This window comes from Stylophora pistillata, chromosome 7 (genome assembly GCF_964205215.1).
Source record: "Stylophora pistillata chromosome 7, jaStyPist1.2, whole genome shotgun sequence".
Taxonomy (NCBI): domain Eukaryota; kingdom Metazoa; phylum Cnidaria; class Anthozoa; order Scleractinia; family Pocilloporidae; genus Stylophora; species Stylophora pistillata.
Window position 1 is genome coordinate 18,231,395 of NC_142525.1, and position 27,765 is coordinate 18,259,159.

Here is a 27,765-nt window from a genome sequence, read left to right on the forward strand (position 1 = left end):
TTAAACAGACTTTATCTCATTTGCGGCAGAATACTCCGCTCTCTGGCAACGGGTTGAAACCAGAAGTAGCATGTCGAATTATGGAAAATATTCAAGCTTACTTGAAAGAAATAAATCACTGTTAAAAAAGAAGCTTCTTCTGAAAGAACGAGAAACATCAATCACTGATGGCATGATTATGTGTGTTAATTTATAAAAACAACAGGGACCAAGGGTTGATTGACTGAAGTAAGTACTGATGGAAGACCGTAATAGAAACTATCGGTCTGCGGGGCGGCGACGGATAGCAATTTTGATACAGGCCAGGGACGAAAGGTTGAGACTCTCAGCAACATGTGAAAACAGAATTTCAGGATTTGATAGAACGCCAATTTGGATCAATTCCTAATTAAAATTTGGAGAATTACACTTTTACTGTAACAAACTCATTAATTGCCATTTCTGTTTCTTAAAACTTCTTTTTTTTCTGATTTTTTTTCTGATTTTTTTTTTTTTTTTGGAATCTGAAAAGGACAAAACTTCAACTTGGCCTTAAACTAGTGGTGATCTCGAGAGAGCACAAGAGTTGATGGATGTTTCTATTCCCACCCAATGCAAATGTTCTACGTTTGATTAATTTCATTTATATACCCCTCTTCGATGCCTGAAAATTCTGGAATGTATTTCTTCAGGCAGTTCCACCAGATTGAGCTAAGTTCTTTACTCTAATGCATAAAGATAACATTCGATTAAACCGATTCCACTCTTCTCAACAAGAGAAAAAAATCTGGCAAATGTTCAATTTGTTCAAGAAAGTTGAATAAACTTTTTGTTCAGCCGAATGATCAGTTCGAAACCATTTGTTTTATACCAAGTCGAAAAGATCAAATAAACTAAGTCTACTTTGATGAAGTCTTGTTATTCGGGAGCACAACTTAAAAGGAGAGAATTTGAGATCTTCTCCAGCTTTAGAATCTCGGCCGCGGACTAACCATAAACAACACCAAGGAATAAAAGCAAAATGCCACAACAAAATACGATTATAGTCACTGGAATCACTGGAATAGTTGATTCCCCAATTGACGAGTTTGTACACATTACACGCCATACGATAGAAGCTTGTGCTATAAAGCACAATCACATTATAACTTTTAACGCTGCAGATATACCCACAGTTCGTCTAAAGTAAAGCGGTTAAAATAAGGAGGACTGTCACCATCTTCACCAAGAGGAGAAAAAGGACAAATTTCCTTTCGAGTTTGCTTGCTAGGGACCTTCTGCTTAAATGAGTTAGGTAAATGGTTGAATTGGGACAAATAATTCTATCTGTGCAGTTGTACAGATTTCTCCTAATCGCGTGTGAGCGCTCACATGGTACCAGGCTGAACCTTCAGTTAACTTTAATCGCGACTTGTTGGCATGGATGCCAGGACAAGGATTCCCCCAAACATTCAAACAGGAAATGAAGACGTCTTAAGAGTTGTGTGCCAAGTTTATTTTTAGAGCTAGCAGTTTACAACTTAGTCTTTATTGATTTTAAGAACATGATCATTTTTGTTCACGCCGTTTCCTTTTCAGAATGGACATATATATTTTTGGGTATAAAATTACCGTCTGCAGCCTCTGGTATACTTCTTAGAACTACATCTGAAATTCAGTGAGAAGTGGTGAAGACTATTTCCGGTAAATCGTTTAAACTTATCCCAACGGTTAAAGTAGTAACATACGCCCAATAACTATGTCTGTATTACTTTCGTTAGATTTAGCTCAATTTTCATGCTGATCACTCCCCAGAAAGACTGGTTGGTAGCACATTTTCATAAAACAGCCCCTCCAAGTTGACATATTCCTAAATGTAAGAAAATAGAAAGAAACAATTTAAAACAAATACAGTCACGTTTATCAAAACCTTAATTAGATAGTAAGCCCTAATGCTGTCAAATGATAATCTTGATGGCTTTGACAGTACTGAAAATGAACTATTCTGAACATAAAGACTGAAAGAGATCTCTCTCACATTGACTGGCCTAAGCTCTTCTAAGAAACATTACAGTTCAAACCTGTTCTTCGTCCTTGATCATGTTGTACATTAGTGACCGTAAACCTTCGAAGTCTGGCCTCTGTGAAGGGTCAGTCTTCCAGCATTCCATCATGATATCGTACCTGTTTGAAAAAAGTTGACCAGTGACACCCTTTAAATTTGCTACTCTTTTGTCTTATCTATGCATTTATTGATGCATTAATAATACACATTTGTATTATAAAGGTATACATCTTGTTACAAGTTGAAGAGCCCCCATACTGTTCACAAACCTATGGCTATGATCGACAAGTGCGAATATGTGGCAGATAATTATTTCCATTTGTTTGAGATTCCTTGTGGCTATTGGTACCACTTGCCAAGCTTTCTCAAAATTACTCTTATTAACATGTACTTTTAAATCTGTATGAAACAGGAAAAGGTCGTCACATAATCATAATCATAATTTAGTAATAGCTGATAAGCATTGCATAGTATGAATGCAGACCTTTAAGAGGCAAAGAGAAGTATTTTCCTTTGAGCCGGTGTTCGTCATCATTTTTCTGCCCACCATGACAGGTTTTAAATGCTAAACCATAATCTCAGCCTAGCCCCTTTGCTGAAAGGGGGGGGGGGGGGGAGAGGAGACAGAGGTTGAGCATCACTGGTGCTGCCGCGTGAACTACCATGACTATCAATTTTACGATGACAGTTACTTACAATGTTGCACTGACAAATTTTGGGCGTGACATCCTGTACCCATTCTTCAGCAGGGCGGGGATATCTCTCATATACACCCCAGGAAACGGGTCCCCACCTGTTAGGAGTTATCAAAAGGGAAGAGAGTCGTGTTATCTTTATTATACAGAAATTATTCAAAACATGTTCGTTAATCTAAAGAAGTGCAATTCGAGCTGTCTAGAGATACATGCTATGTAAAAAGAAGAAGTTTCTTTCAAAACTGTGGGCTGGCTGCTAATAACCTGCCTCACATCTACAGCGAACGCAAGTTACAATAATGTTAGTTAACCTTAATGGTTAACCTTAATACTGCTTGCATCCACAAATTTAGCGAGAGCAAGAGTCATTTTAGTTTCCTTTTAAAATAAATTTTCAAAGTTTTCATTTCAACTTACCAACAGTAAAGATCTCGTACATCACCACGCCAAAGCTCCACCTCAATATTTCGATAACGATAAAGATTTAGAATTACTCAATATTTTTGCCACATTTAAGTACTTGAATTTTCATGCTCCAAACGAAGCTTACACATATATTTTCTGGCGACTTAGTCCTTTTTATTTGTCCATTCCTGTTTCGTAAAAATAAATTCCCTGACATGGAACTTAATCAAGTAAGGAAAAAGGCAGTTTAGATGGGAACTGGGAGAAAATTCAACTACAAGATTGAAATTGAACTGAAACAATTTGCCAAACTATTTAACCAAAACTATCTATTGAAACTAAATTCACACAAAGAACAATGGGGGGGGGGGGGCAGGTTTGACTATTTTATCATTTTAACTGTAGCTGAGATTCCCTGGACCCTAGCTATCTTCTTGCTTTCAATTCAAAATACTGTCACTTTGCTTATTTCAGAAAACTTTTCAATAGAATCTGGTGATATTTGTTCGACTGTTTATGTATAGAGTCTTGAGAAGAAATAAAAAAACTCACACATCACTCTGAGTAGTATAAGAACCATTTCCAAACAGAGCCTCTGGTGCTGTCCATTTAATCGGAAGACGGCCCTGTAGTTAAAGATCAGAACAAAAAAAACTGGATTGAAAAGTGCCCTCTTTGATCCAACTGCTTGAATACTGGTAGATTAAAATATATCGTAAAGAAATACCTCATGGGTTCGAACATATATGTCTTCTTCCCAGACATCCCTGGCCATTCCAAAATCCGTGATTTTGCAAACGTCTTCGTCGCCAACCAAAACATTTCTCGCGGCCAAGTCGCGATGAATGATCTGACGACGAAAAAAAGAAATTATATATCCCTACAGTGATAGTTACTTACAGAGTAACATTGTGACTTTCTTCTCGCAACACTCTCTAGCTGTCCTATAAAAAAAAACACAACAAAAAGTTAATTCATCACCTTTCTCTTGGACAAGTAGTCCATTCCGTCACTGATCTGCCATGCGAACCGAAGTAACTGCTTGGAAGTGAGGTTGGTGCGAGGCTCTACCGAAGGATCACTGTAGTAGTTATCTCGAACTCCTCGGCTCTTCCTCACGTATCCAAGCAAGTCACCATACTGCGCATACTCGACCACTACGAGGGGTCGGGCTAATATGACAAAAAAAATACCTTAGTGGATAAGGAACCTTCAATTAATATGTTCCAGCTATTTGAAAGATATTCGAAAGTAAGCCACTGCATAGCCTCGGCTCACTTAGTTAACTGACGTATTTGAGGAGGACGGAACCTCAACCAATGCATCTCAAACTTAATATAATGACAAGTGACACCAACAGCGATTGCAGATAAATATAACAGAAGCATTTTTAACAATGTACAACTTGTACGTTTAACAAAGGAGATGTGTCTACTTAAAGCTCACCTTCAGTAGTGACACAGCCGTACAGGTTAATGACGTGAGGGTGAGGATCAAGGTGTTTAAGGACTGACATCTCTGACAGCAGATCTAACTTCTCTTTTTCTGAAGCATCCTCTTTGTGAACATCGACAGAACAAAATGTCATTCTAACCAGTTTAACATCAAATTATTCATATTAAGAATATTTTACTTCTTTCCAACTCCAAATTGATCATATGTCTAGTGGCCAGCTATGCATGATTTCCCACTTTCCCACGTTAACATATTTTATCTCATGTTTATGAAATCGATATCTTTTGGATCAAGGCTTGATGATTCTAAACATACATGTAATTCTCAACTTCTCAGATTTCTTGGTTTAAAGTCCTATGTTACCAACAAATACTTATAGCTCAAGTCATATCAGTGATTTTTTTTAACAGAAAAAGATAAAAGAGAAACCTTGGACACTCTTCACTGCTACAACAGTCCATCCTGGTTTTCCTGGCAAGTCCAGCGCCAAGCCTCGAGACACCACGCCAAATGCACCACGCCCAATAACCTTCTCTACATTCAGCCTTGTTCGCGGTATTTCCCACTCAGGATCACCCGAGAAAGACAAGTTGTAAGCACCATGTCGAACAAGCTCGTTACTTTGCAAAGACCCTCTGGGAGTAAATAAGGTCAGAAATTAGTGTTTACTAAGCAGACAACGGTCTCGGTGAAGGTAGTTATGACAGAAAAATTATTCGGGTTTTAGACACGACCACGATAAATGAACATTCGGTTAGAGCGAACGGGTTCGGATCACGTTCTAGTCAAACTTTAAAGGCAAAACCAGTTTAGAGTGCATAATTCAGTTAAGAGTTAATAAATACATACATGTGACTCTCATCGGCTTCCTCACCTGAAAAAGTGAAATTAATTTACGTTACTCACAATATCATTAACTAACAGTATACACAATGTATCATTGACGTCAAACTACATTCATTCAGTCAGCTGTGAATCCGATGTTTACTCACATCCTCGTTGATTTGTCTGTCCTCTGGATCTTTTAGCCACATATCGTTGAATGAGAAAAGCGAAGATCGTGATAACAGCTAAGGCCGCTGTTATGGACAGGTATTTGGTGAGTGTATCTTTGTCATCTGTTTTAGAGAAAGATGTTCTCTTAGACTCTAACTTTGCAGGATGAACTAATTGGTATTAGAGGCCGATGATAGAAGTGCTGTGTTTTGTTGATAATGACAATAACAATAGACATACATATATAACGTGTGATAGGCAGAAAAAATCAACTACATTTCATGAAATGTAGTTGATTTCATGAAATGTAGTTGATTTTTTCTGCCTATCACACGTTGTACTCGCTCTACAATATGTATCGAGCACTGTTTCACCGATATCAAGTTTAACCCTTCTACATACCTATATCTATATAATGTGTGGTAGGCGGAAAGAAAACAACTACATATACATCCCTACAGACCTGTTTCGTGGTTGCCCACTCATCAGGGGATTTTATATATATAGATATAGAAAGTTTAAAAATTTCGAGGATGGACAACTTCTGACGTCAAAAATATAAAACATTTTAATAAAATACGTTTTGGTCCGAGACCTTCTTCAGTTATTTACAACTTTTGAAATAAAAAAGAAAAGAGCATTAAATAAGATCGAAGTGCTAATGATTACGTAATTACAAATAACGACTAATGAACTGGTGCTAATAAAAAGATAGCAAAAAACCTAATTACAAAGAAAGCAATGGACAAGATACAAGAAACAAACCCTAAAAACTATGAGATAAGAATACTAAATATGTTAAAATGAGTGGCGTAACCAATTGCAAAGAAGCAATGCGGCAAGCAAAAAAAGGGGAGGCCCACTTTTAACAACAACTGTAAACCGTAACAAAATCCCAAAACAAGGCCTTTGGAGCAAGTTAGTAACAAAATCCCTGGAGGGGTCCTTAAATGATACTAATCATAATAAGATCCCCTGGCAGGGCCTCTGAGCCCAATCTACACCTGAAGGGCCGACAAAATCCAAGAAAAGGGCCTTTGAACGATCAATTAGTAGCGCCTAATTAACAATTGGTTCATGCTTTAGCGTGCACTATCGAGTTATGGAGCACGCAGGAAGTTTGGAGAGCACGAAAGAAGCGTAAGAGTTGCCCGAGGCGATAGCCGAGGGAAACTCTAGCTTCTTGAGTGCTCTCCAAACTTCCCACGTGCTCCATAACTCGATAGTGCACAGCTGAAAGCATGAACCAATTGTTTTAGAACATAGCCGGTGGAATTGTGCATCAAATCCGACGCGAAAAACGGTCAACAATATCAGTTGAAGCGAATCGTGACGGCGCTGTTTCCGAGTCTCCTTTTCCTTTGTTTTTCTCTCTTTCTGCCTCATTTAAGAGCTCTAGCCCAAGGGGAAAGGTCGAAACATTGTCTTCGTTTTCGGACTAGTAGGCCGAGTTTCTGTTTGTATCCATTATTGTCGCGAAATATATTATTTTTCCCCGCGCTAACAATGGCCGCTCGCGCGAAAAAAAAAGTTCTAGCGAAGTCGGATTTGCTGACGCTATCAGCGTGCACTATCGGGATTTTGAGCACGCTCACGTATAATGAAGTTAATTGCGCGACTCTGCTAGCTATGTTCTAATATAAGATGGAAAATTAATTATGGCAAATTCTATTTTTCGCATGAAATTCCTTTCGTTTATTCAAACCATGGGGTGCCAAAGAGAACAACTGAGCACTCCAAGAAGCCTCTTTTGTGATTAAAAGCCTATCGATCTCTTCAGAGCCACTAGGGGCCTGTACCTGATCAATGCATTGGAACGAAAAATCGTCCAGGGTGTGTGGGGTTTCGTTAAAGTATATCGCTACTTCACAAGTTGTTTTGTTTGTGAGCATAGCAGATATGTGATTTCGAAATCTCACTTTAAAGTCGGTAGTAGTAGATCCCACGTATTGCAGGCGACATTTCTTGCAAGAAGCCAAGTAAATCACATTTTGAGAATCACAGAAAAGTCTAAAGTGAATGGTGTAATTTTCAGGGCCCCTCCAGAGATTTTGTTGCTAATTTGCCCTTTCGGGCTCCAAAGGCCTTGTTTTGGGATTTTGTTACGGTTTAGTTGTAGTTAAAGTGGGCCTCCCCTTTTTAATGCTTGCTACATTGCTTCTTTGCAATTGGCTACGCCACTCATTTAAACATATTTAGTATTCTTATCTCTTAGTTTTTAGGGTTTGTCTCTTGTATCTTGTCCATTGCTTTCTTTGTAATTAGGTTTTTTGTTATCTTTTTATTAGCACCAGTTCACTAGTTGTTATCCGTAATTACGTAATCATTAGCACTTCGATCCTAGTTAATGCTCTTTCTTTATTTCAAAAGTTGTAAATAACTGAAGAGGGTCTCTGACCGAAAAGTTTTTTATTAAAATTTTTTTATATTTTTGACGTCAGAAGTTGTCCATCCTCGCCATTTTTAAACTTTCTGCGTTCGTGTTTGCTGTGAGGTTTGGACTGCGAATCTTTATTGATCCTCCTGGCGCGGTGCACCTTTGTTGGCCTGAGAGTTCCACTAACGACTTGCGATATATATATATTATATTTATATATATATATATAATGTAGTAAATATAATGAGTTGAAGATTTCATCAGCTATTAAAGTGCTCAATAGGTAACCTAGAGCAATGTAGATTTGTAGAGATGGATTACTTGGTCGAAGACATTTATCGTCTTCGACCAAATAATCCATCTCTACAAATTTTTATAAATATATTTAAGTGGAGTTTTATAGTGTTGAAGTATGGCTGAGATGTATCGAGAGAAAACATTCGCGGATTGCAGTTTAACTGCGCACTTGTTTCTGTTTCTCTTAATCACACGATGCTTTCGTCTGAATAGTTAATATTTTGCTGACAAGGATTACTCTGACTTTGCTCTGGAATAAACCAAAAATCATGATGGGAAATGTTTGCGAAAATATTCACCTATAGGCGGGTGCTTTTTGAGCGGTCCTAGTATTCACTGTTAAATGTTTTCAGACTTTGACTTTGATAGAGGAAGCAGCATGTACAATTTATCATTAGCTATAAAAACTAAAGAACTCTTATTCCTAAAAAGTTTAATTGATAAAAAATGACCTATTTTTCTTGACCTGACCCGCTTTAAAATTTGTCGAGGCACCTACTTCGGGATTTTCATGTAGCCCTAGGAACAAGACTCAATGCTATCATACACAAGCGAGCTACACTACTCATTTTGGTGGATTAACAATAATAATAATAATAGTAATGATAATGATATAGTCTTTATTTCAGTTCAAAGGATAAAAACATATCCTATGTTACAATATATTTAAAACTAAACTGAACCGTACATACTTCAAAATTAACATATTTACAAACGTGGATTTGAAGCTTTGGGTATTAACTTTGGGGCGTTAACTTTGGGGCTTGTGACAACTGCATATGTCTATAATTGCGTGTGCGCTGAGCTGTGCAGACGTGTCTTTGAGTGTACCGAGCTTTCTCACAAATCTCTCTCTTACCCTGAACCTACATATCCTGAAAACCACTAGTATGACGGATAACGACAAACTACGAAAGGAAAATCAAGCTTTACGTAGTGAAATTTAAGAACTAGAGAACAAACTGCAGAAAGTTTCCGACGACCTGTCAAAGAATCAATATGGCCGACACGTCGAACGAGAATTGTCACCAGGAAATGAGCAATCTATTGAATTTATGTCAAGTCAATATGACGACCTCGTCTGCTTCAAAATGGAAGCTGAGAGACAAATTCAGGAGCTCATCTCAAGAGTTAACCAAATCTCAGCTTTGTGCGATCAGATTAGAAAATATATCGAAACCTCTGAAGCATACAGCTACCAATTCAATATCAAAATCGTGGGTGTACCAAATGTAGCCGAACAGGAAACATCTCAACAAACAGCCGAACTCTGTTTGTCGCTCTTCGCTGCTTTGGGAGTTGAAGAAGCATCATTGACAGATATCAACACTGCACATAGGGTGCCATCCAGAGTGACTTCCAACAGACCCAACGCCATCATTTACAAATTCGTGCCTAGGATAGCTTCAGAGAAAGTCATGGCAGCCAGAAGAGGAGTGTCCAACCTAAATGCAGAAGATTTGGGCTTAAGTAGCGATGTAGATGTTAGCCACATCAACGTGTATGATCATCTTACACCAAGGCTGCAAGAGCTACTATTTGAGAGTAAAAAATTCGAGGACGCAAATAACTACAAATATTGTTCGGTGAAGAACGGATTCGTTTATTTGCGGAAGACAGATACCTCAACCACTGTAAAACTGAGTACATTAGAAGACCAACAAGGAGTGGCATCACAAAATAGAGCTAAGTACTCTTGTTTAGATGATATGATGATTAATATTAATAATAATAATAATAATAATAATAACATAACAATAATAATCAAAAGGATTCAGACGCACAGCATCACTGAGCTGAATTCTTTAATGTTTGCAGCTGCATATGTTACTACAGAAAGAATGGGAATGATAAAAGGGAGAAAAGGGAGAAGAACTGAAGAGCCATTCTGGAAGAGAAAGATTAAGAGGAATATCGAAACGTGGAGAAATGACCTGAGCAAGATTGAGGAAATCCGCAAAGGAAAAATGAGATTGAAACAAAGAGAGAGGGAAAGGTTGAACAAAAAATACCAGCTAGAGGAAAGGGGCACTTTGTATGCCCCAGGCATGTTGAAACAGAAGACCAAGGCAGGTGGAATTAAGATTAAGAGATACGATGAGAGATGTCAACAGTTCAAATAGAACAACCTGTTCAGAACCAACCAGAAGTTGTTCTACGAAACACTAGATGGTAAAAAGCCAGGAGAAACAGCACTACCTGACCCCACAGAAGCAACCTCCTTCTGGAGCAAGATCTGGTCGGAGGAAGTCGGTCGTAACGAGAGCACATCTTGGCTAGAGGACATTGTGGTGGAGTTCAGCAAAACAGAATTACAAGGGGATATCAACATCACTGCGAAAGACATTAGAACTGGAGTGAACAGGATGGCAAACTGGAAAGCAGCTGCCCGGATCTAGTTCAGGGGTTTTGGTTCAAGAAACTGACAGGATTGCACTCAAGATTACAAGAATGTTTGCAAGACTGTACAGTTCAAGGAAATGTACCAGAGTGGATGGTCAGGGAAAGAACAGTTTTGATAGAGGAGGGCCCGGCAAAGGGTGCCCATCCCAGCAATTATCGCCCTATTACCTGCCTACCCATGATGTGGAAGCTTTTGACAAGAATCATGGGAGAGAAATTATACCACCACTTGCAAAGAAATGGTTTACTAACAGATGAACAAAAGGGGTGCAGGAAGGGATCCCGAGGAACTAAAGATCAATTGCTTGTAGACAAGGCAATCCTGAAGAACTGCCGGAGAAGGTTGACAAACTTATCAATGGCCTGGACAGACAACAAGAAGGCGTATGATATGGCGCCGCATTCATGGATCCTGAAATGCTTAGAGATGGTTGGGGCTGCCAAGAATATGATCTCTATAATTGGCAACAGCAAGGCGAATTGGAAGACAGCGTTGACATTAGGAGGAACAGCTCTCGGGCAGGTCGACATTAGGAGAGGAATTTTTCAAGGTGACTCCTTGTCACCACTGCTGTTTATAGTAATAATGCCACCCTTGACATTAGTAATACAAAAGATGAAAGCTGGGTATAGACTAGCTAAGGACATGAAGCCCATTAACCACCTGCTATTCATGGATGATCTGAAGTTGTACGGAGCTAATGAGATCAACTAGACTCACTCATTCAAGTACAAAGGATCTTCTCACAAGACATTAAGATGTCGTCTGGATTAAACAAGTGTGTTGTTCTGGAAATGAGAAGGGGAAGACAAGTTGGTAGTAGCAGAATAGACTTACCCGACAACCAGCACATCGGGGAAATAGACAAAGAAGACTACAAATACTTGGGCATGCTACAGTTGGACCACACTCTCAACACCAAGATGAAAGGCAAGATAACATCGGAGTATGCCAGAAGAGTCAAGAAGTTGTGTAGATCAAAATTGAATGGAGGAAATTTTATCTGCGGCATCAACACCTGGGCTGTAAGTGTGGTGCGCTACAGTGCAGGGGATTGTGGATTGGCCACATTGACCCTGACTTGTGGTGAAAATCAGAGTCATCACTACAAAAACGACGAAGTCTTAGAAACTGAGAGAAAGGAATGGAATTCTTAACGTGAGATGGATGCGAAGACGAATATAACAAGTAATTATGCGAGTCTGTAGGTTTGTAATACACACTAGTGCATAAACCGTTGCCTTCATCAAAGTTTCAATTGAGACACAAACAACGTTACCCAGCGGAACACCCGACAACTGAAGAGAATTGATATAACAAACGAATTGAGAATTGATATAACAAACGTTAAAACTTACAAGATCCATTATAAGATAAAACTATCTAAGTGTTTATTACAATCTATTTAGAATCAAAAAGAGATCTATTTACAAAGCATTTCTTAAACCTCTCTGTGTTAACACGTGGGATCTGGTAAGGATGCGACCTACCGCGTAGAGCCCTGTTCTTAAGTGCGGGTAGAAGATCCTACAAGGGATGCGAAGAAGTACCCATAATGCTTTTCCAGAGTCTTACATCCCTAGATCCCTGTCTATAATAACCTGTCGAGTCGATGACTCGTGTTGAATATACCCAAATCGAAAGGCCCTTTTCAGTAGCCTATCGATCTGGGTAAGGTACTTGGTGTAAGTAGCAACACCCCAAACTCTAATACAGTAAGTAAAAAGTGACATAATGAAGCAATTGAAGAGGTAATCAAGATCAGACACACTATAACCATTTCTTTTACAAAATCAAAATGCTGATCCCAGTTAGTAGGACTATCATGAAAAGTCACTCCCAGAAGCTTCAAATATGACACACGTTCAAAAGTAACAATTGGCTGAGAGGGGCTAAGGTCGCTCTTCCTTTTATGACTAGTTCCTTGCTCTCACTTAGGTTAAGTTTCATCAAATTTTTTTCTACGCAAACTTTAATATTCTCCGCCTCCTCAGAAGCACCATCGTTGACATTAGGCTCAACGGGTATACTACATGTGATGTTATCAGCGTATTTAGTCATCAAGGCATTCTGGGAGGTGGGGCTTATATCATTAACCATGATGGTAAAAATTACAGGCCCCAGAACTGTGCCTCGGGGCACCCCTCGATTGACAGGCAAAAATTAGGGCTTGACTTTGTCTACACACACCCTTCTCTGACGATCTTTTAAGAAGTTGATAACTCAAATAACAATATAAGGGTTAATGTCAGGCACTTTCTTAAGTTTATCAATTACTACTCTGTGGGAAACTGAATCAAAGGCCTTCGAGAAGTCAAAAGAAGTAACTCTAACAAAGTTAGAATGGCCATCAAGCCATCTCATCCAAAACAGGGCAGTCTCAGTACCACAATCTTTCTTATGGGCAAACTGATCTGAATGAATAAAGCCGGAAACAAGTTTCTTCAATTCGAAATCAAGGATTAAGGATTAGAATCAGGACACAATAAAGTTTCGTAGAAATAAAACGGATGAAAGGGCCAGTAAATTATTATTGCGTGTGTTACCCTACTTTAACTTTAGTGGTCTCTATCATGGACAGTTTAATAACTCGATCCCTGTTGAGTGGTGGCCACGGCCTAAGTTAGATAAATTAAGCAGTTTATACGATTTAAATATTTTTGGCCTAAACTCTAATATGGATGCTAATTTGAATACTGAGTTTAACCTCCCCAATCAACGTATCCAAAGTCGATATTTTTCCCCACGTAGCTTTAAATTGTTCAAAAACAAAAACTCTCTGAAAACACGGTTAAATCTAGCTTTTCCATTGTTCATAACAATATTGTGAGCATTAACTGCAAATTAGAAAATGTAGAATTGTTACTAGACGAACTAGATTTCCATACCGCCTCCCGGTTAGCTCAACTGGTTAGGGCGCCCCGGCCGGACCAACACTCAAGGTCTTAAAATAACTGAGGAGAATGTGCCACCTTTCTATAAAATCAAGAAATGGTTAGACACTCTGGTCTTCTCGGATAAGGACGAATAAACCGTAGGTCCCGTCTCCTGCATCTATTAATTAGTTAATTTGGTTAGGCAGGGGACGTTAAAGAACCCACTTATGGAGATTACTGTGCTGTTGTCTGGCCTGTTTACTGGGAATTGGGGGAAGGGGGCATCTGTTAGATCCGCCTTTATTGATTGTAAACTGCTACTAGCAGTCTGGGAAAGTTCCCCGCACAGTGTTGTAAAACAACTTGCAATTCAGCATTAATTGCTGCAAGTAGTTGTTCTGTTATTACTATCACGGAAACAAAAATTAGAAATTCTAATGACAACTACGACCATCCGAGCATTCCTTGCCATATTTTTGAGCACGTGCGAACGCCACTGGCCTCTGGAGGCGCTGGCCTTTTTGTTGATCAATCACAAAACTACAGAGTCCTAGAAAAAACTTCAAATGAGGCATTCCACACTCTCTTTATTTATTTATTTATTTACAAGATTTGCCGACAGGCAGGGACACCGCAACAGCTTTTCCGCCAATCACAGCGGGCCCAGTAACCCACCCGTCCCACCCCAGGGAAGGACATCCATCACACAGTAATCTCGTGCGTGGGAAATTAACGTTTCCTACCCCTAACCCTGCAGGAGACGGGACCTCCATTTATTCGTCCCTATCCGAGAAGACTAGAATATCTAACCGTTTCTTGATATTATAGAAAGGTAGCATGTTCTTCTCAATTATTTAAGACCTTGAGTGTTGATCCGACCGGGGCTCGAACCCTCGACCTCCCGCACAACAGTCCAGCGCTCTATCCATTGGGCTAACCGGGAGGCGGTTGAAATCACTTTTGTTAATCATAAAAACATTGTATGTGGAATAATTTATCGGCGACGCAATTCGCCTGATTATTTCCTAACGTATCTAGATAAGACAATAGAAAAATGATGTCAGATAACAAGGATATTTATATCATGGTTGATTTTAACATAGATCTACTCAAGTTGAAACATCTCAATTAAGCCAAGATTTTTTACTCTCTCTTCGAAGCTGTTGTCTTATTCCAACAGTGGATAAACCGACGCGCGTTCACAGAACTTCTGCTACGCTGATTGACAATATCTTCGTTAACAATCCCGACAAACTACTCGCTAGCGGAAACATTATTTCTAATATAAGTGATCATTTTACCCAGTTCTGTATCACAACGTCAGCGAAAGATAAACTCCAACAAAAAAAATATAAAAATAAGTGACTATTCAAGATTCTCCGCTGATCGCCTTAACAATGACCTGTCTGAAGTTGACTGGAATCGATTAATTGCGATTGGATCAAATTGTGTGAACAAATTGTTTCATCGTTTTATAGCAAGTTTAATACAATTGTTAACAAGCACGCCCCCATGAAAAAAGTATCAAATCGAAAAGCAAAGCAGCTATCTAAACCTTGGATGACTGATGGAATTAAAGCGGCGATTAAGACCAAAAATAAATTATATGCAACTGGAGACAACGCTAGGTACAAACACTATAGAAATAAAATCTGTACTCTGATACGCTTAAGCAAAAGGAGATATTATGATGACTTTTTTGAAAATAATATGGGAAATATGAAAAAAAAAAAAACTGGCAAGGAATCAATGAACTTTTACATCGACGGAAAAAAAATTAAAAGTCGTATCTGTATTAAAGGATTTCAACAATCGGAACAACATTGTTAAGGAAGGATCGCGGATACCTAATATTAATAATGGATCGACACTTTGCAACAATCAGAAACAGACTTGCTAATAACCTGCTCACTCCCCGAAAACATCATCTATACTTTGTTGATAATTGCAAATCTCCAACTTTATCCTTCTTTTTTCAACCTGTTCTACCCAAAGAATTACTGTCAGAAATAGTACTTGTACCAAATAATAAATCTTCTGGTTTGTACTCCTCACCAACCAAATTATTCAAATGTTCGAGTACCGCCATAGCTCCTGTCCTTTCAGAGATACTTAATACATCTATCAGATTAGGGACTTATCCATCAAAGCTCAAAATTGCTAAAAAATTACACCTTTATTTAAGAGTGACGATGATACTGACCCAAACAACTACAGACCTATCTCTTTACTTTCAAACTTTAACAGAGTATTCGAGAAAATAATTTATAATAGATTGACGAACTACATAAAGAAACACGAACTTTTGTATTCCTCACAATACGGCTTTCGTAAGAGGCATTCAACCCAACACCCAATATTGGACATTGTTCATGATATACAGGCAAAGCATGAATCAATGATTGCTTTATTGTGGAATATTCATTGATCTCAAAGCTTTCGACACCGTAGATAACGACATTTTGCTTGATAAACTCAATCACCATGGCATTCGTGGATTAATTAATGATTGATTAATGATTAATGAATTAATGATTAATAACATAATAATAATAATAAAAGATTTATACCGCGCCAGTATCCTACCGTTCAAAGGCGCCTACAAAAACTTTTACATTAACACTATTTCAGATAAAGTTGTCTTTGGATTTGGTGTTCCTCAAGGATCAATTCTTGGACCATTACTTTTCTTGCTATATGTCAACGATATCCACAAATGCTCGAATAAATTTAGGTTTTACCTCTTTGCAGACGACACTAACATTTTGTATGCGGACAAAAATCTGAAAGACCTTGTCAACAACGAGTTACAAAACCTTTACAACTGGTTGACAAACAACAAACTAACTCTAATTTGATGGCCTGCTCCCAGTTGGCTTGTTAGCTCAATTGGTAGAGCGCTGCACTAGTATCGCAGAGGTCAGTGGTTCGAATCCCGTACAGGCCTGAAATTTTTTTCAGGTCTGATTTTCACTATTGCTCAAATAGTGCTTTACTGCGAAGGATCGTGCACATATACGTTTCATAACCGCAGTTCATACATATGTTTCATATGTTTGTTGTTGTTTGATTTATCATCTACGGGTTTATGTCGAATTAATTTGATGGCCTGCTCCCAGTTGGCTTGTTAGCTCAATTGGTAGAGCGCTGCACTAGTATCGCAGAGGTCAGTGGTTCGAATCCCGTACAGGCCTGAAATTTTTTTTTTCTTCAGGTCTGATTTTCACTATTGCTCAAATAGTGCTTTACTGCGAAGGATCGTGCACATATACGAAACTAACTCTTAACACTAAAAAATCCAACTTTGTAATTTTTCATCCTTACCAAAAGCGACTGGCTTACTTACCAAAATTCTGCAGTTTTGATAACGAAAGGAGTAAATATGTTCGTCTCGAGTCTAAGGTTTACATAAAATATCTGGGCGCTCTTATTGATCAGAATCTCTCTTGGAAATACCACATTGCTTCTATTGTTACAAAAATTAGTAAAAATGTTGGGCTACTTGCAAAGCTACGCCACTCTGTACATCGACAAATACTATTGAATAATTTGGTTATATCAACTAAGTTGAAATTTTAAATTGACCACCGTAACGAATAAAAAAGCTGACGATTCGAGCGTTAGCCCTTCATCAGAGCGAATAGAGGAATTGTGGGTTGTATGTGGGTTTATATGCAGAAAGCGGAGCTACGCCATTGGTGGGAACATTGCGACGAGAAAAACACGAATAAATTAGTGGAATTGAAACGTTCGTTGATACTTGTGGGATTAAGGGTAACGATTTGAAAGATAAACTTTTGTTCAAGAGTTTTGAGGCTTTCCGTGTTGCCTAAATATAAGGAAAGACCGCTGATTGCCATTTGTTGTTAAGAATGATTAGGCAAATTAAAGTGTCTAGCGACTGGTTTGGATGCGTCCTAGTCATTCCTTTCTACGTCGCGGAGGTTTTCTCGGAATCGGTCACCTAGTCGTCTTCCTGTTTCGCCGATGTATAACTTTTTGCAATAAGTTATACATCGGCGAATAGATTCTAATAAAACTGGTGGACAGATTTTGGAAAGTTCAGAGCGGCAATGTAGAATTTGTTCGGTGAGGTGATTTCGTTTTTGGTACGTAGCTCTAATGGTGATTCTCATAATGTTGCGTGAAATGGAATTTTGGGCGCACTGAATTTGGTGATGATATTGGTTGGTAAAAGAAGATGCATGAAAATTGGAGCGAAAACCTTTAGGAATAACTTAGAACGAAGGCAACGGCCGATGAAGTTGATGTGGCTACAAAACCTAGTTTTGGCGAAAGTGAGAGTGGCCAAACGGAATGCTAGATCTTTACTAATAGGGGAAAAAGGAAAAAGATAACTTACGATTTCCTGGCGTAGTTCCTTCGTGAGATTCTTGAGGCTTGGCATGGTCCGCTGTTCTGAATGCTGTGGATTGAAGAATACTAAGACGAAAACTAGTCGCGGCGATAAAAAGACAAATGAATAAAGGCTGAAAGTTTCTAAAGAAACTGTGGTGCTGCTTCAGTGGGGGTAACAAGGTAATTTGGTTCTATCAGCTAAGTTGAAATTGTAAATTGGCCAGCGTAACGAATAAAAAAGCTGACGTTTGGAGCGTTAGCCCTTCGTCAGAGCGAATGGAGGAATTGTGGGTTGTATGCGGGTGTATATGCAGAAAGCGGAGCTACGCCATTGGTGGGAACATGGCAACGAGAAAAACACGAATAAATTAATGGAATGAAAAGCACTCGTTGATACTTGTGTGATTAAGAGTGCCGATTTGAAAGATAAACTTTTGTTCAAGAGTTTTGAGGCTTTCCGTGTTGCCTAAATGTAAGGAAAGACCGCAGATTGCCATATGTTGTTTAGAATTGTTAGGTAAATTAAAGTGTCTAGCGACTGGTTTGGATGCGTCCTTGTCATTCCTTTCTAATTCGCGAAGGTTTTCTCGGAATCGGTCACCTAGTCGTCTTCCTGTTTCGCCGATGTATAACTTTTTGAAATAAGTGCAAGTTATGCAATAGATTACGTTGGCGGAGGTGCACGTGAAGTGATCGGTGAGCTTAATGGATCGCTTGGGTCCCTATATTTTCTCAGAATGAAAGGACAAGTTTTGCATCATGCGCGAGCGCATTTAGAAGTGGCGGGTTGGTCATTAGTTTGGAATTAACTTCTGACCAAAAAATTGTCTATGTTTTTGTTGCGGTTGAATGAAATAAGTGGAGGTTGCGAAAAGATAGTGCTTGTCTCCGGATCGTTTTGAAGTAATTTAAAGTTTTTTAAGAATGATGGATTTAACGGAGTGGTTGTGAGGGTGAAACGTGAGAGTGAGTGGAATTTTCCTTCTGTGACGTTTGTAGTGCTGACTGTCGATCAATAAGTTGGGCGCGGTGGTGACCCGCTTGAACGACAGAAGCAGGGTACGTTAACCACGTTTTTCGAAAAACTGGCACATTGACTCTGAGTTTTGTGAAAAGTCAGAGTCATCACTACATAAACGACGAAGTCTTAGAAACTGAGAAAAGAGAATGAAATTCTTAACATGAGATGGATAAGAAGATGAATACAACAAGTAACTATTTAAGTCTGTTGGTTTGTAATACACACTAGTGGATAAACCGTTGCCTTCAATTGAAACTTTGGTATCTAAAAAGGATAAAGAATTGTCGGAATTTCCCAGGTATATTTTAGAGCCGGGTGAAAAGAATTGACTGCGGTACAAATTGTCGGCCGCTTTGGTGACAATGTCTTTGCGTTTTTTAAGGCTTTTTAGTGCAGACCACTCTCCATCGGAAAGATTGGAAAATTTGGTAATACGATTGAAATTAAGTTTGCCAATATCGTGGCGACACCTTTTGATGAAAAAGTCTAATGGTGCGAACTGACCCTCTGGGGCAGTCCGAAAAAAAGTGTCTTTGTTCGAGGTGTTAGAATCATCCTCTTTGTTATGAAAAAAGGCTATTAATTCAACGCCGCGAAGGAATTTTTTCTACGTCTTGTTTAAGTGAGAATTCGCCCGTTGTTTTAGAGATGGGAAAAAAATTTAAGCCCTTCCTGAGGACAGATTTTTCTGAATCGGAAAGTTAAAGACTTTCTGGAATGATAACTACGGTTTTGAGGTTTTCTGGCGATGAGTGGTTAGCAATTTGGAGACCGATAAGTTGGTCAAGTTTTTGGGTCTTAATTTGGTTCAAGTGATTGAAAATTTTCGAATTAGTTAACTGAATTTTGACGCGGATAGATTGTAATAAAACTACTGGAAAGATTTTGGAAAGTTCAGAGCGGCAATGTAGAATTTGAGATACAATGAAAATATATGAAGTTCATATATAATGAACTGCGGTATTAGATACGTATGATGCACGATCCTCGCAGTAGATAGCGCTTTTTAAGCAATAGCGAAAATCAGACCTGAAAAAAATCAGGCCTGTACGGGATTCGAATTGGCTTGTTAGCTCAATTGGTAGAGCGCTGCACTAGTATCGCAGAGGTCAGTGGTTCGAATCCCGTACAGGCCTGATTTTTTTCAGGTCTGATTTTCGCTATTGCTTAAATAGCGCTATCTACTGCGAGGATCGTGCATCATACGAATGTAGAATTTGTTCGGTGAGGTGATTTCGTTTTAGGTACGTAGCTCTAACGGTGATTCTCATAATGTTGCGTGTAAAGGAATTTTGGGCGCACTGAATTTGATGATGATATTGGTTGGTAAAAGAAGATGCATAAAAATTGGAGCGAAAACGTTTAGGAATAACTTTAGAATGAAGGCAACGGCCGAGGAAGTTGATGTGGCTACAAAACCTAGTTTGGGCGAAAGTGAGAATGGCTAAACGGAATGCTAGATCTTTACTACTAGTGGAAAAAGATAACTTACGATTTCCTGGCGTAGCTCCTTCGTGAGTTTTTTTAGGCTTGGCATGGTCCGTTGTTCTGAATGCTGTGGATTAAAGAACACTAAGACGAAAACTAGTGGTTACAGCGATAAAAAGACAAATGAATAAAGGCTGAAAGTTTCTAAAGAAACTGTGGTGCTGCTTCAGTGGGGTAATTTGGTTATATCAACTAAGTTGAAATTGTAAATTGGCCACCGTAACGAATAAAAAAGCTGACGTTTCGAGCGTTAGCCCTTCTTCAGAGCAAATGGAGGAATTGTGCGTGCGGCGGGTTTCTATGCAGAAAGCGGAGCTACGCCATTGGTGGGAACATGGCAACGAGAAAAACACGAATAAATTAGTGGAATGAAAAGCGTTCGTTGATACCTGTGGGATTAAGAGTGCCGATTTGAAAGATAAACTTTTGTTCAAGAGTGTTGCGGCTTTCCGTGTTGCCTAAATGTAAGGAAAGACCGCTGATTGCCATATGTTGTTAACAATGATTAGGCAAATTAAAGTGTCTAGCGACTGGTTTTGATGCGTCCTTGTCATTCCTTTCTACGTGGCGAAGGTGTTCTCGGAATTGGTCACCTAATCCTAATCCACCTAATCCACCCTTATTTAACCTATGGTCTTGCTGCCTGGGGTCAGACATGCAAGACTTATCTTAACAAAATTCTTAGTCTTCAAAAAAGAGCCCTATGTCTGCTGTACTTTGCAGACTGGCATGACCATGCAATTCCTTTATTTCTTAAAGCAAACGTACTTCCAATTACTTTTCTTTATTACGAGTCCGTATCAACCCTAATGCACGATATCAATAATGGTAAAGCCCCAGCAGACATACTAAATCTATTTTAAAAAACGTCTAATATTCATTCATACAATACACAATCGTTTAAGTCTGGAAAGTTTTATGTTAAAAGTTCGAGACTAGTAATATAAAACAATTCCTTCTCTCGGATCGGAGTAAAGCTGTGGAATAAGATACCAAGCTGTATAGCGGATCTCCCAAAGAAAGCTTTCAAAAAAGTACTTCGCAAGTTGCTATTTGATATCTTAGAAAAAGATGATAACTATATTCAAATCCCCATGATCATTAAAAAAGTAGGTACATAGATACACCTTCTAAGTTTAAATGTCTTCTTATCTTTTTCTGTGTGACTCTGTGACTGTTTGACTGTGTAAATAATGACTCCTCGTCCTAAGATATTAGACGATTTATGTTATTTTATTAAGGTACTTGTCTTTCCCCGCCACGATTAGCTTTCTAGCTATTTGCGGGGCAAACTATCCTACTGTTATTTTATGTAAAAAACCAAAGAATAAATTGTTGTTGTTGTTGTTGTTGTAAACTGGGCGAAAGCACCATTTCTTATGCAGATACACCGAATGCAAACATGGCGTCCAATTTGAGTTGCAATCGTTCTGGACTGACTAGCCTCTCACACATGCAATAATCCTTTTGTATTTCCACGTGAAGACGAGGCTAATCAGTCCAGAACAATGGCAATTCAAATTGGACGCCATATTTGCATTCGGTGTATGGTATGCAATATTTTTCTCTTCAGGAATGATGTGTTTAAGAGGGTGCGAACGCAGTGAGATCACCTTATCAAAAATTCTTCTGCCTTGTGGCTCTAAAAGGCGAAACTGAGTGCAACTGAAGTGACTTATAAGAGGATCTTTAAGCTGTCCTGGTTACCATCGTCTAATAATTGCTTTAGCCCAAGATAGCAACAGAGTGCAATTGTACTTACCCTTTTCGTTTAACATGAACGTCACCGAGTCAAATCCTATCCCATTTTTTGCTATACACATGTAACTTGTAAAGTCGCTGTCATTTCTTGGAGTGACTATCAAGGAACTTGAGTTTAAGGTATTTGAAACTCCTTGCTTGATCTCACCACCTTGCGTATGCCAAGTTAATGCTGGGTAAGGATTTGCTGAGGCTGTACACTTAAGTGTGGTCGAATTTCCCCTCGTTAATTCCATGGACACTTGTTTATTAGGTTTGAGTATTTTCGGTGCAACTGAAAGAAAGAAAACGGTTGAGAAACAACATTACACAAGGCTAACTAACTCTCAGGCTTAAGTTGTTCTTGCAAGGCCTAGTTTTAAAGTTTCGCATAAAATGTTTCTGGTTGTTTCAAAGGGCATGAAGAAAAATTTGTGAAGTCTGATGGAAAGGGCGATTCCTCTTAAAGCTGCGCACATCTACTAAACACTCACATCTTCTAAATACTCACATAAAACATCAACTACAGTGAAAGGTGAGCTGTGATTTCCGTCCTGGGACAGCGACACACACATATAGTCTCCTGCTTGCGATCTCTTTATGCTTTGAATAAAGAGGAATTTTTTCCGTCCTCTCTTGATGGGCCAGTTATCTTTCAGCCACAAAACAAACGAACTTTCCGACTCCATTCTGGCACGACAGGTGATGTTGAGTGTTTTCCCCTCCACGATCCTCACGGTTATGTTTGCAGGTTCTGAACGATGAAAAATATTTATGATCTCATGCATCTGTACCAGACCCGGGTGTACCGTTTCTGTTGCTAGGAACAACTATACCAATTGAACACTGTTTTCAGACTAACTTCTAACAACAATATCGCTACCTTAATCTGCGCGTTGACTGATTTATTGGATCACCGATATTTGCAGCCGAGAACACTTTGCAGAAAACGTAGCCTTCCTAATTAACATTTGATTTATCGATTTGAGTTATCTTAATGTGACAGAGTCACTTACGCTTTTTTTCCACTTAAAACATGTTTGTTCTTCTGTATATTTTATTTTCTGGAATTTTAGCGATTTGTCAGTAATGTTAGTAATATGTTAATTGTGTTAGTAATGTGTTAATTTTACTATTCCAGTACCTGCCCTTGTCCTGTTGTGTAAGAGTAAACACCGATTTCCCTTATGTAATTCCTGTTTCGTTGCCCGCTCCCAACCCAAATTTGGTTTTAAGTTATTTTTACCTTTTCCTGTATTTTACTATAAGTTACAACCGGTTGCTCGGTAAGTTCAGTTGATTTGTTGCCTTCTTGAGAGTGCCCTTAAAGCGGATTCCGAGGTATACTAGCTTTTGTGTCACTCGTTCCCGTTTTTTTGTACCGTTGCATTTATTTTCTGTGTAATAAACTTATAAATCTTCCCTCGGATCTTTTGTTCTTACGTCGACCGTTTTGGCCGTCTTACATTGAGGCCAGTTTGTCTATTAATCTTTTCTTTCTAGGAGCTAAACTAAATTAACATATCGGCATCCCGATTCAACTCTAAAAGGATATTTTTGAAGTAGTTATGTACGTTAAGGATAAAAGACAAAGAAAATTCCCACCTGGTGGCGATGGAGGCAGATCCTGCGAAGGCAAAATAGTTTGTTCTCATGTTTATTTACAAGTATATGGTACACATATTTACAAGAAAAAATCTTAAAATGAACCATTTCTTTAATAATATAACATTTCCTAGCGTGGATTGCATTTATATAATTTACCCGATCGCAAAAGAGTTCCCTCGTGGTTACAAATATAATTAAACTTGATCTCATTTTCATAATACTTCGTTCTCTTTTGAAGCTGATGACTAAAATAGCGTCCGCTTAGTTAATGATGATGAAAACTATTTAAGCTAACATGAAAGATTATAATTGTGACAAAAGGAGATCTACCATAGATACTGAGAAACGTAAATCATTGATGATGTAATTGAGGTGATTGAGCGAGTGCGGCCCAGAATCCATTATTGTTCATGTTTTTCAAATTTTTCCGGTCGAGTCTATTTGACACGCATTTGACAATTTCTTGAACGTCGAACTGTAGAGCATACGCCTACTTGGCATAGGATAAAATCTGGACTGGACTCTGGACTGGACTCTGGACTGGACTGGACTCTGGACTCTGGACTCTGGACTCTGGACTCTGGATTCTGGACTCTGGACTCTGGACTCTGGACTCTGGACTCTGGACTCTGGACTCTGGACTCTGGACTCTGGACCCTGGACTCTGGACTCTGGACCCTGGACTCTGGACTCTAATTTTACTTTTACTGTAATCAGTATCGACAAAATTACGAACAACTATGCGCATCGCTATGCGATTAATTGAGTCAATTAAACTACAAAATAAACTACTTAATACATTACAGGAACTTATTTTATACTAGACCCTGTCAGTACATGTCACGTTATTAGTTTGGGTGTGAACAACAAAACACCCGCAAGTATTTTCGCACAGGATATGATAAAATTCTCTGCTAGAAAGTAGTTTTTGAAGGTGTTTTTGGGGCTCACGGTTTTAACCTTCAATTGAAAACCTTGTAGAAAACTACTTTTTGCAAAAGCGAAACGAGCTATGTGCTCACATGGATATTTCGCAAAAAGTAGTTTTCTACAAGGTTTTGAATTGAAGGTTAAAACCGTGAGCCCCAAAAACACCTTCAAAAACTACTTTCTAGCAGAGAATTTTATCATATCCTGTGCGAAAATACTTGCGGGTGTTTTGTTGTTCACACCCAAACTAATAACGTGCCATGTACTGACAAGGTCCAGTATAAAATAAGTTCCTGTAATGTACTAAGTAGTTTATTTTGTAGTTTAATTGACTCAATTAATCGCATAGTGATGCGCATAGTTGTTCGTAATTTCGTCTATACTGATTACAGTAAAAGTAAAATTAGAGTCCAGAGTCCAGGGTCCAGGGTCCAGGGTCCAGAGTCCAGTCCAGATTTTATCCTATGCCAGCATAGTTTAATCTTTTAAAAAACAAATGATTTCCCACCCGCACAGAGAGTGTAAATCCACTTTCATCCGTGTCTGGAGGAAAACCATCAACGCGGAACCTGATACCATAATCTGAAGCATCTTTTGCTTGAACGTTGATAAGTTGAAAAGCCACGAAACCGCGTGCCATGTCTCCCACCCAATGTAAACGCTTTGCGATTGAGAGACTTCCTTTATATACTGCTTCATTTCCTGTTGGTTTTCGAACAAATGTTACCATGTGATCGCCTTCTATCATGTTGTATTCGTTACTCCAGTAAGCAAAAGTAACTTTCAATTCCTTTGCTTTATCCTCCTCAGTGAGAATGAAATTCCAGGCAAATGTTTGATTAGATCCAATGAAGGAGATTGTCGTTTTATTCGGCTGAGTGATCATTTGTAACCCAGATATTTCCTTCCAACCTAGAACATTAATTAAATTATGTGACAATTCAGACGACGGTTTTAACGTGAAGTTAAAATCGTCGTTTAAACCAGAGACAAATAAAACGAAAAGATACAACCAAACGAAACAAGTAAACGAAAGAAAGCAAGGAAAAGCACGAGCTGAGAGAAAATCAAGCATGGAGAGGGAAACATGCTTTCGATTGCTAAAACGTCGTCAGCTTAACAGCATCAACCAATATTTAAATGACATTAATACGTTATGGGTAAGTGTTTAAACAAACTTTATCCCATTTGCGGCTGAATATTCTGCTCTCTGGCAGCCGATTGAGACCAAAAGTAGCATGTCGAATTATGGAAAATATTCAAGCTTACTTGAAAGAAGTAAATCACTATTAAAAAAGGAGCTTCTTCTGAAAGAACGAGAAACATCAATCACTGATCGCATGATTATGTGAATTAATTTATAAAAAGAACAGTCTTCATGAAACCGCTTCACCTCTTCCTTTCTGGCTCATGCTTTCTAAGGTGTCGAGTATATGTTTAAACAGACTTCCTCATAACCTAACGGGCAGTCACTTAATCCTTTGTCACTTTTATCCAGGATTTGTTCTAATAGGATTAGGTATTGTCATTAAGTAGTTTAACTTGAAAGCTAAAAAAGCCAAACCATCGATAGGAGTAATCATAATGAACATGATAAAAATAATTTTAAAAACTAACAAAAATACTTTAAAAAGCTAGAGTTAAAGCATTTATGAGCTATGGAATAATTATTCGGTGGTTGAATTTGATTTGCCCATTGGCGGCATGCTCCTGTCTTTTCACTGCGCCCTCCCCATTCAATGTTTATTTAGCTTGTGTTTGTAAGTACCCAAAACATGATCTTACTGTGACAGAATTAGTACTGGCCTGTTACTTAAATCTCAAGTCAAAGAATAGTATTTTTTATATATATATATAACAATGTAACTATACTGAAAGGACATCGAAACGGGTAGGAAAACCACTACCTTAATAAAGAGGCACAAAGGACAAATTACAAAGAACCTGTCTGTTAAGGGGCCAATGGGCTGATTGACTGAAGTAGGTACTGATCGAGGATCATAACAGAAACTATCAATCTACGGGGCGCGAAGGATAACAATTTTGATACAAGCCAAGAACGAAAGCTTGAGAATCTCAGCAACAAGTGAAAACGGAATTTCAGGATTTGACAAAAGGCCAATTTGGATCAATTCCTAATGAAAAATCTTGGAGAATTACACTTTGCCTGAAACAAATCATTAATTTCCATTTCTGTTTCTATAAATCTTAGAACGTCTTTTTTTTTCAGATTTTTTTTTTCTGCAATCTGAATAGTACAAAACTTTAACTTGGCCTTAAACCAGTGGTGGTCCCGAGAGAGCACAAGTGTTGAAGGATGTTTCTATTCCCACCCAATGCAAATGCCCCACGCTTGATTAATTTAATTTATTTACCCTTCTTCGATGCCTGAAAATTCTAGAATATATTTCTTCAAGTAGTTGCACCAGACTGAGCTGAGTTCTTTACTCTAATGCAAAAAGATAACATTCGATTAAACCGATTCTTCTCTTCTCAACGAGAGAAAAAAATCCGAGCAAATGTTTTATTTGTACAATAAAGTTGAATTAACGTTTCGTTCAGCGGAATGCCAGTTGGAAACCATTTGTTTTGTACCAACTCAAAAAGATCAACTAATAAAACTTACGATATTAATACTATTTATAGAAAAGTATACTTGATCAAGTCTTGTTAGTCGGGAGCACAACTTAAAAAGAGAGCCAATTTGAGATCTTCACCAGCTTTAGAATCTCGGCCGCGGACTAGCCATAAACAACATCAGCGGATAAAAGCAAAATGCCAAAGCAAACAAAATGCGATCATAGTCACTCGAATCACTAGAATAATTAATGTCCCCAATTCATGAATTTGTACACATTGCATGCCACACGATAGAGGCTTGTGCTATAAAGCACAACCGCATAATAACTTTTAACGGTGCAGATATACTCACAGCTCATAGAAAGTAAAGCGGTTAAAAGGCGGAGGACTGTCACCATTTTCAGCTAAAGTAGGAAAAGGACAAATTTCCTTTTCGAGCCTGCTTGCTAAGGGCCTTCGGCTTGAATGAGTATGGTAACTGTTATATGATGGCAGAATTGGAACGAATAAG

At 38.5% G+C, this 27,765-nt stretch overlaps 1 protein-coding gene across 2 annotated transcripts; it reads right to left on the minus strand.

Annotated features, from left to right (window-relative positions):
- Nucleotides 1-1,452: 1,452 nt before the first annotated feature.
- On the minus strand, nt 1,453-27,765 carry LOC111334648 (fibroblast growth factor receptor 1). 2 transcript variants are annotated; one of them, XM_088727768.1, is made up of 18 exons: nt 27,607-27,765; nt 25,183-25,586; nt 23,742-23,763; nt 22,648-22,890; nt 22,159-22,431; nt 20,401-20,463; nt 17,892-17,954; nt 5,571-5,696; nt 5,428-5,452; nt 5,008-5,213; nt 4,570-4,680; nt 4,105-4,295; nt 3,851-3,973; nt 3,676-3,749; nt 3,136-3,176; nt 2,720-2,816; nt 2,040-2,142; nt 1,453-1,828 (listed from the first exon to the last, which is right to left on the minus strand). In XM_088727768.1, exons 1-18 carry the CDS (start codon nt 27,650-27,652, stop codon nt 1,763-1,765), a joined length of 2,277 nt encoding a protein of 758 aa, XP_088583894.1. In that variant the 5' UTR covers nt 27,653-27,765; the 3' UTR covers nt 1,453-1,762. The 2 variants fall into 2 exon arrangements, with proteins under 2 accessions (XP_088583894.1, XP_088583893.1); XM_088727767.1 differs by lacking the exon at nt 27,607-27,765 and adding an exon at nt 25,944-26,031.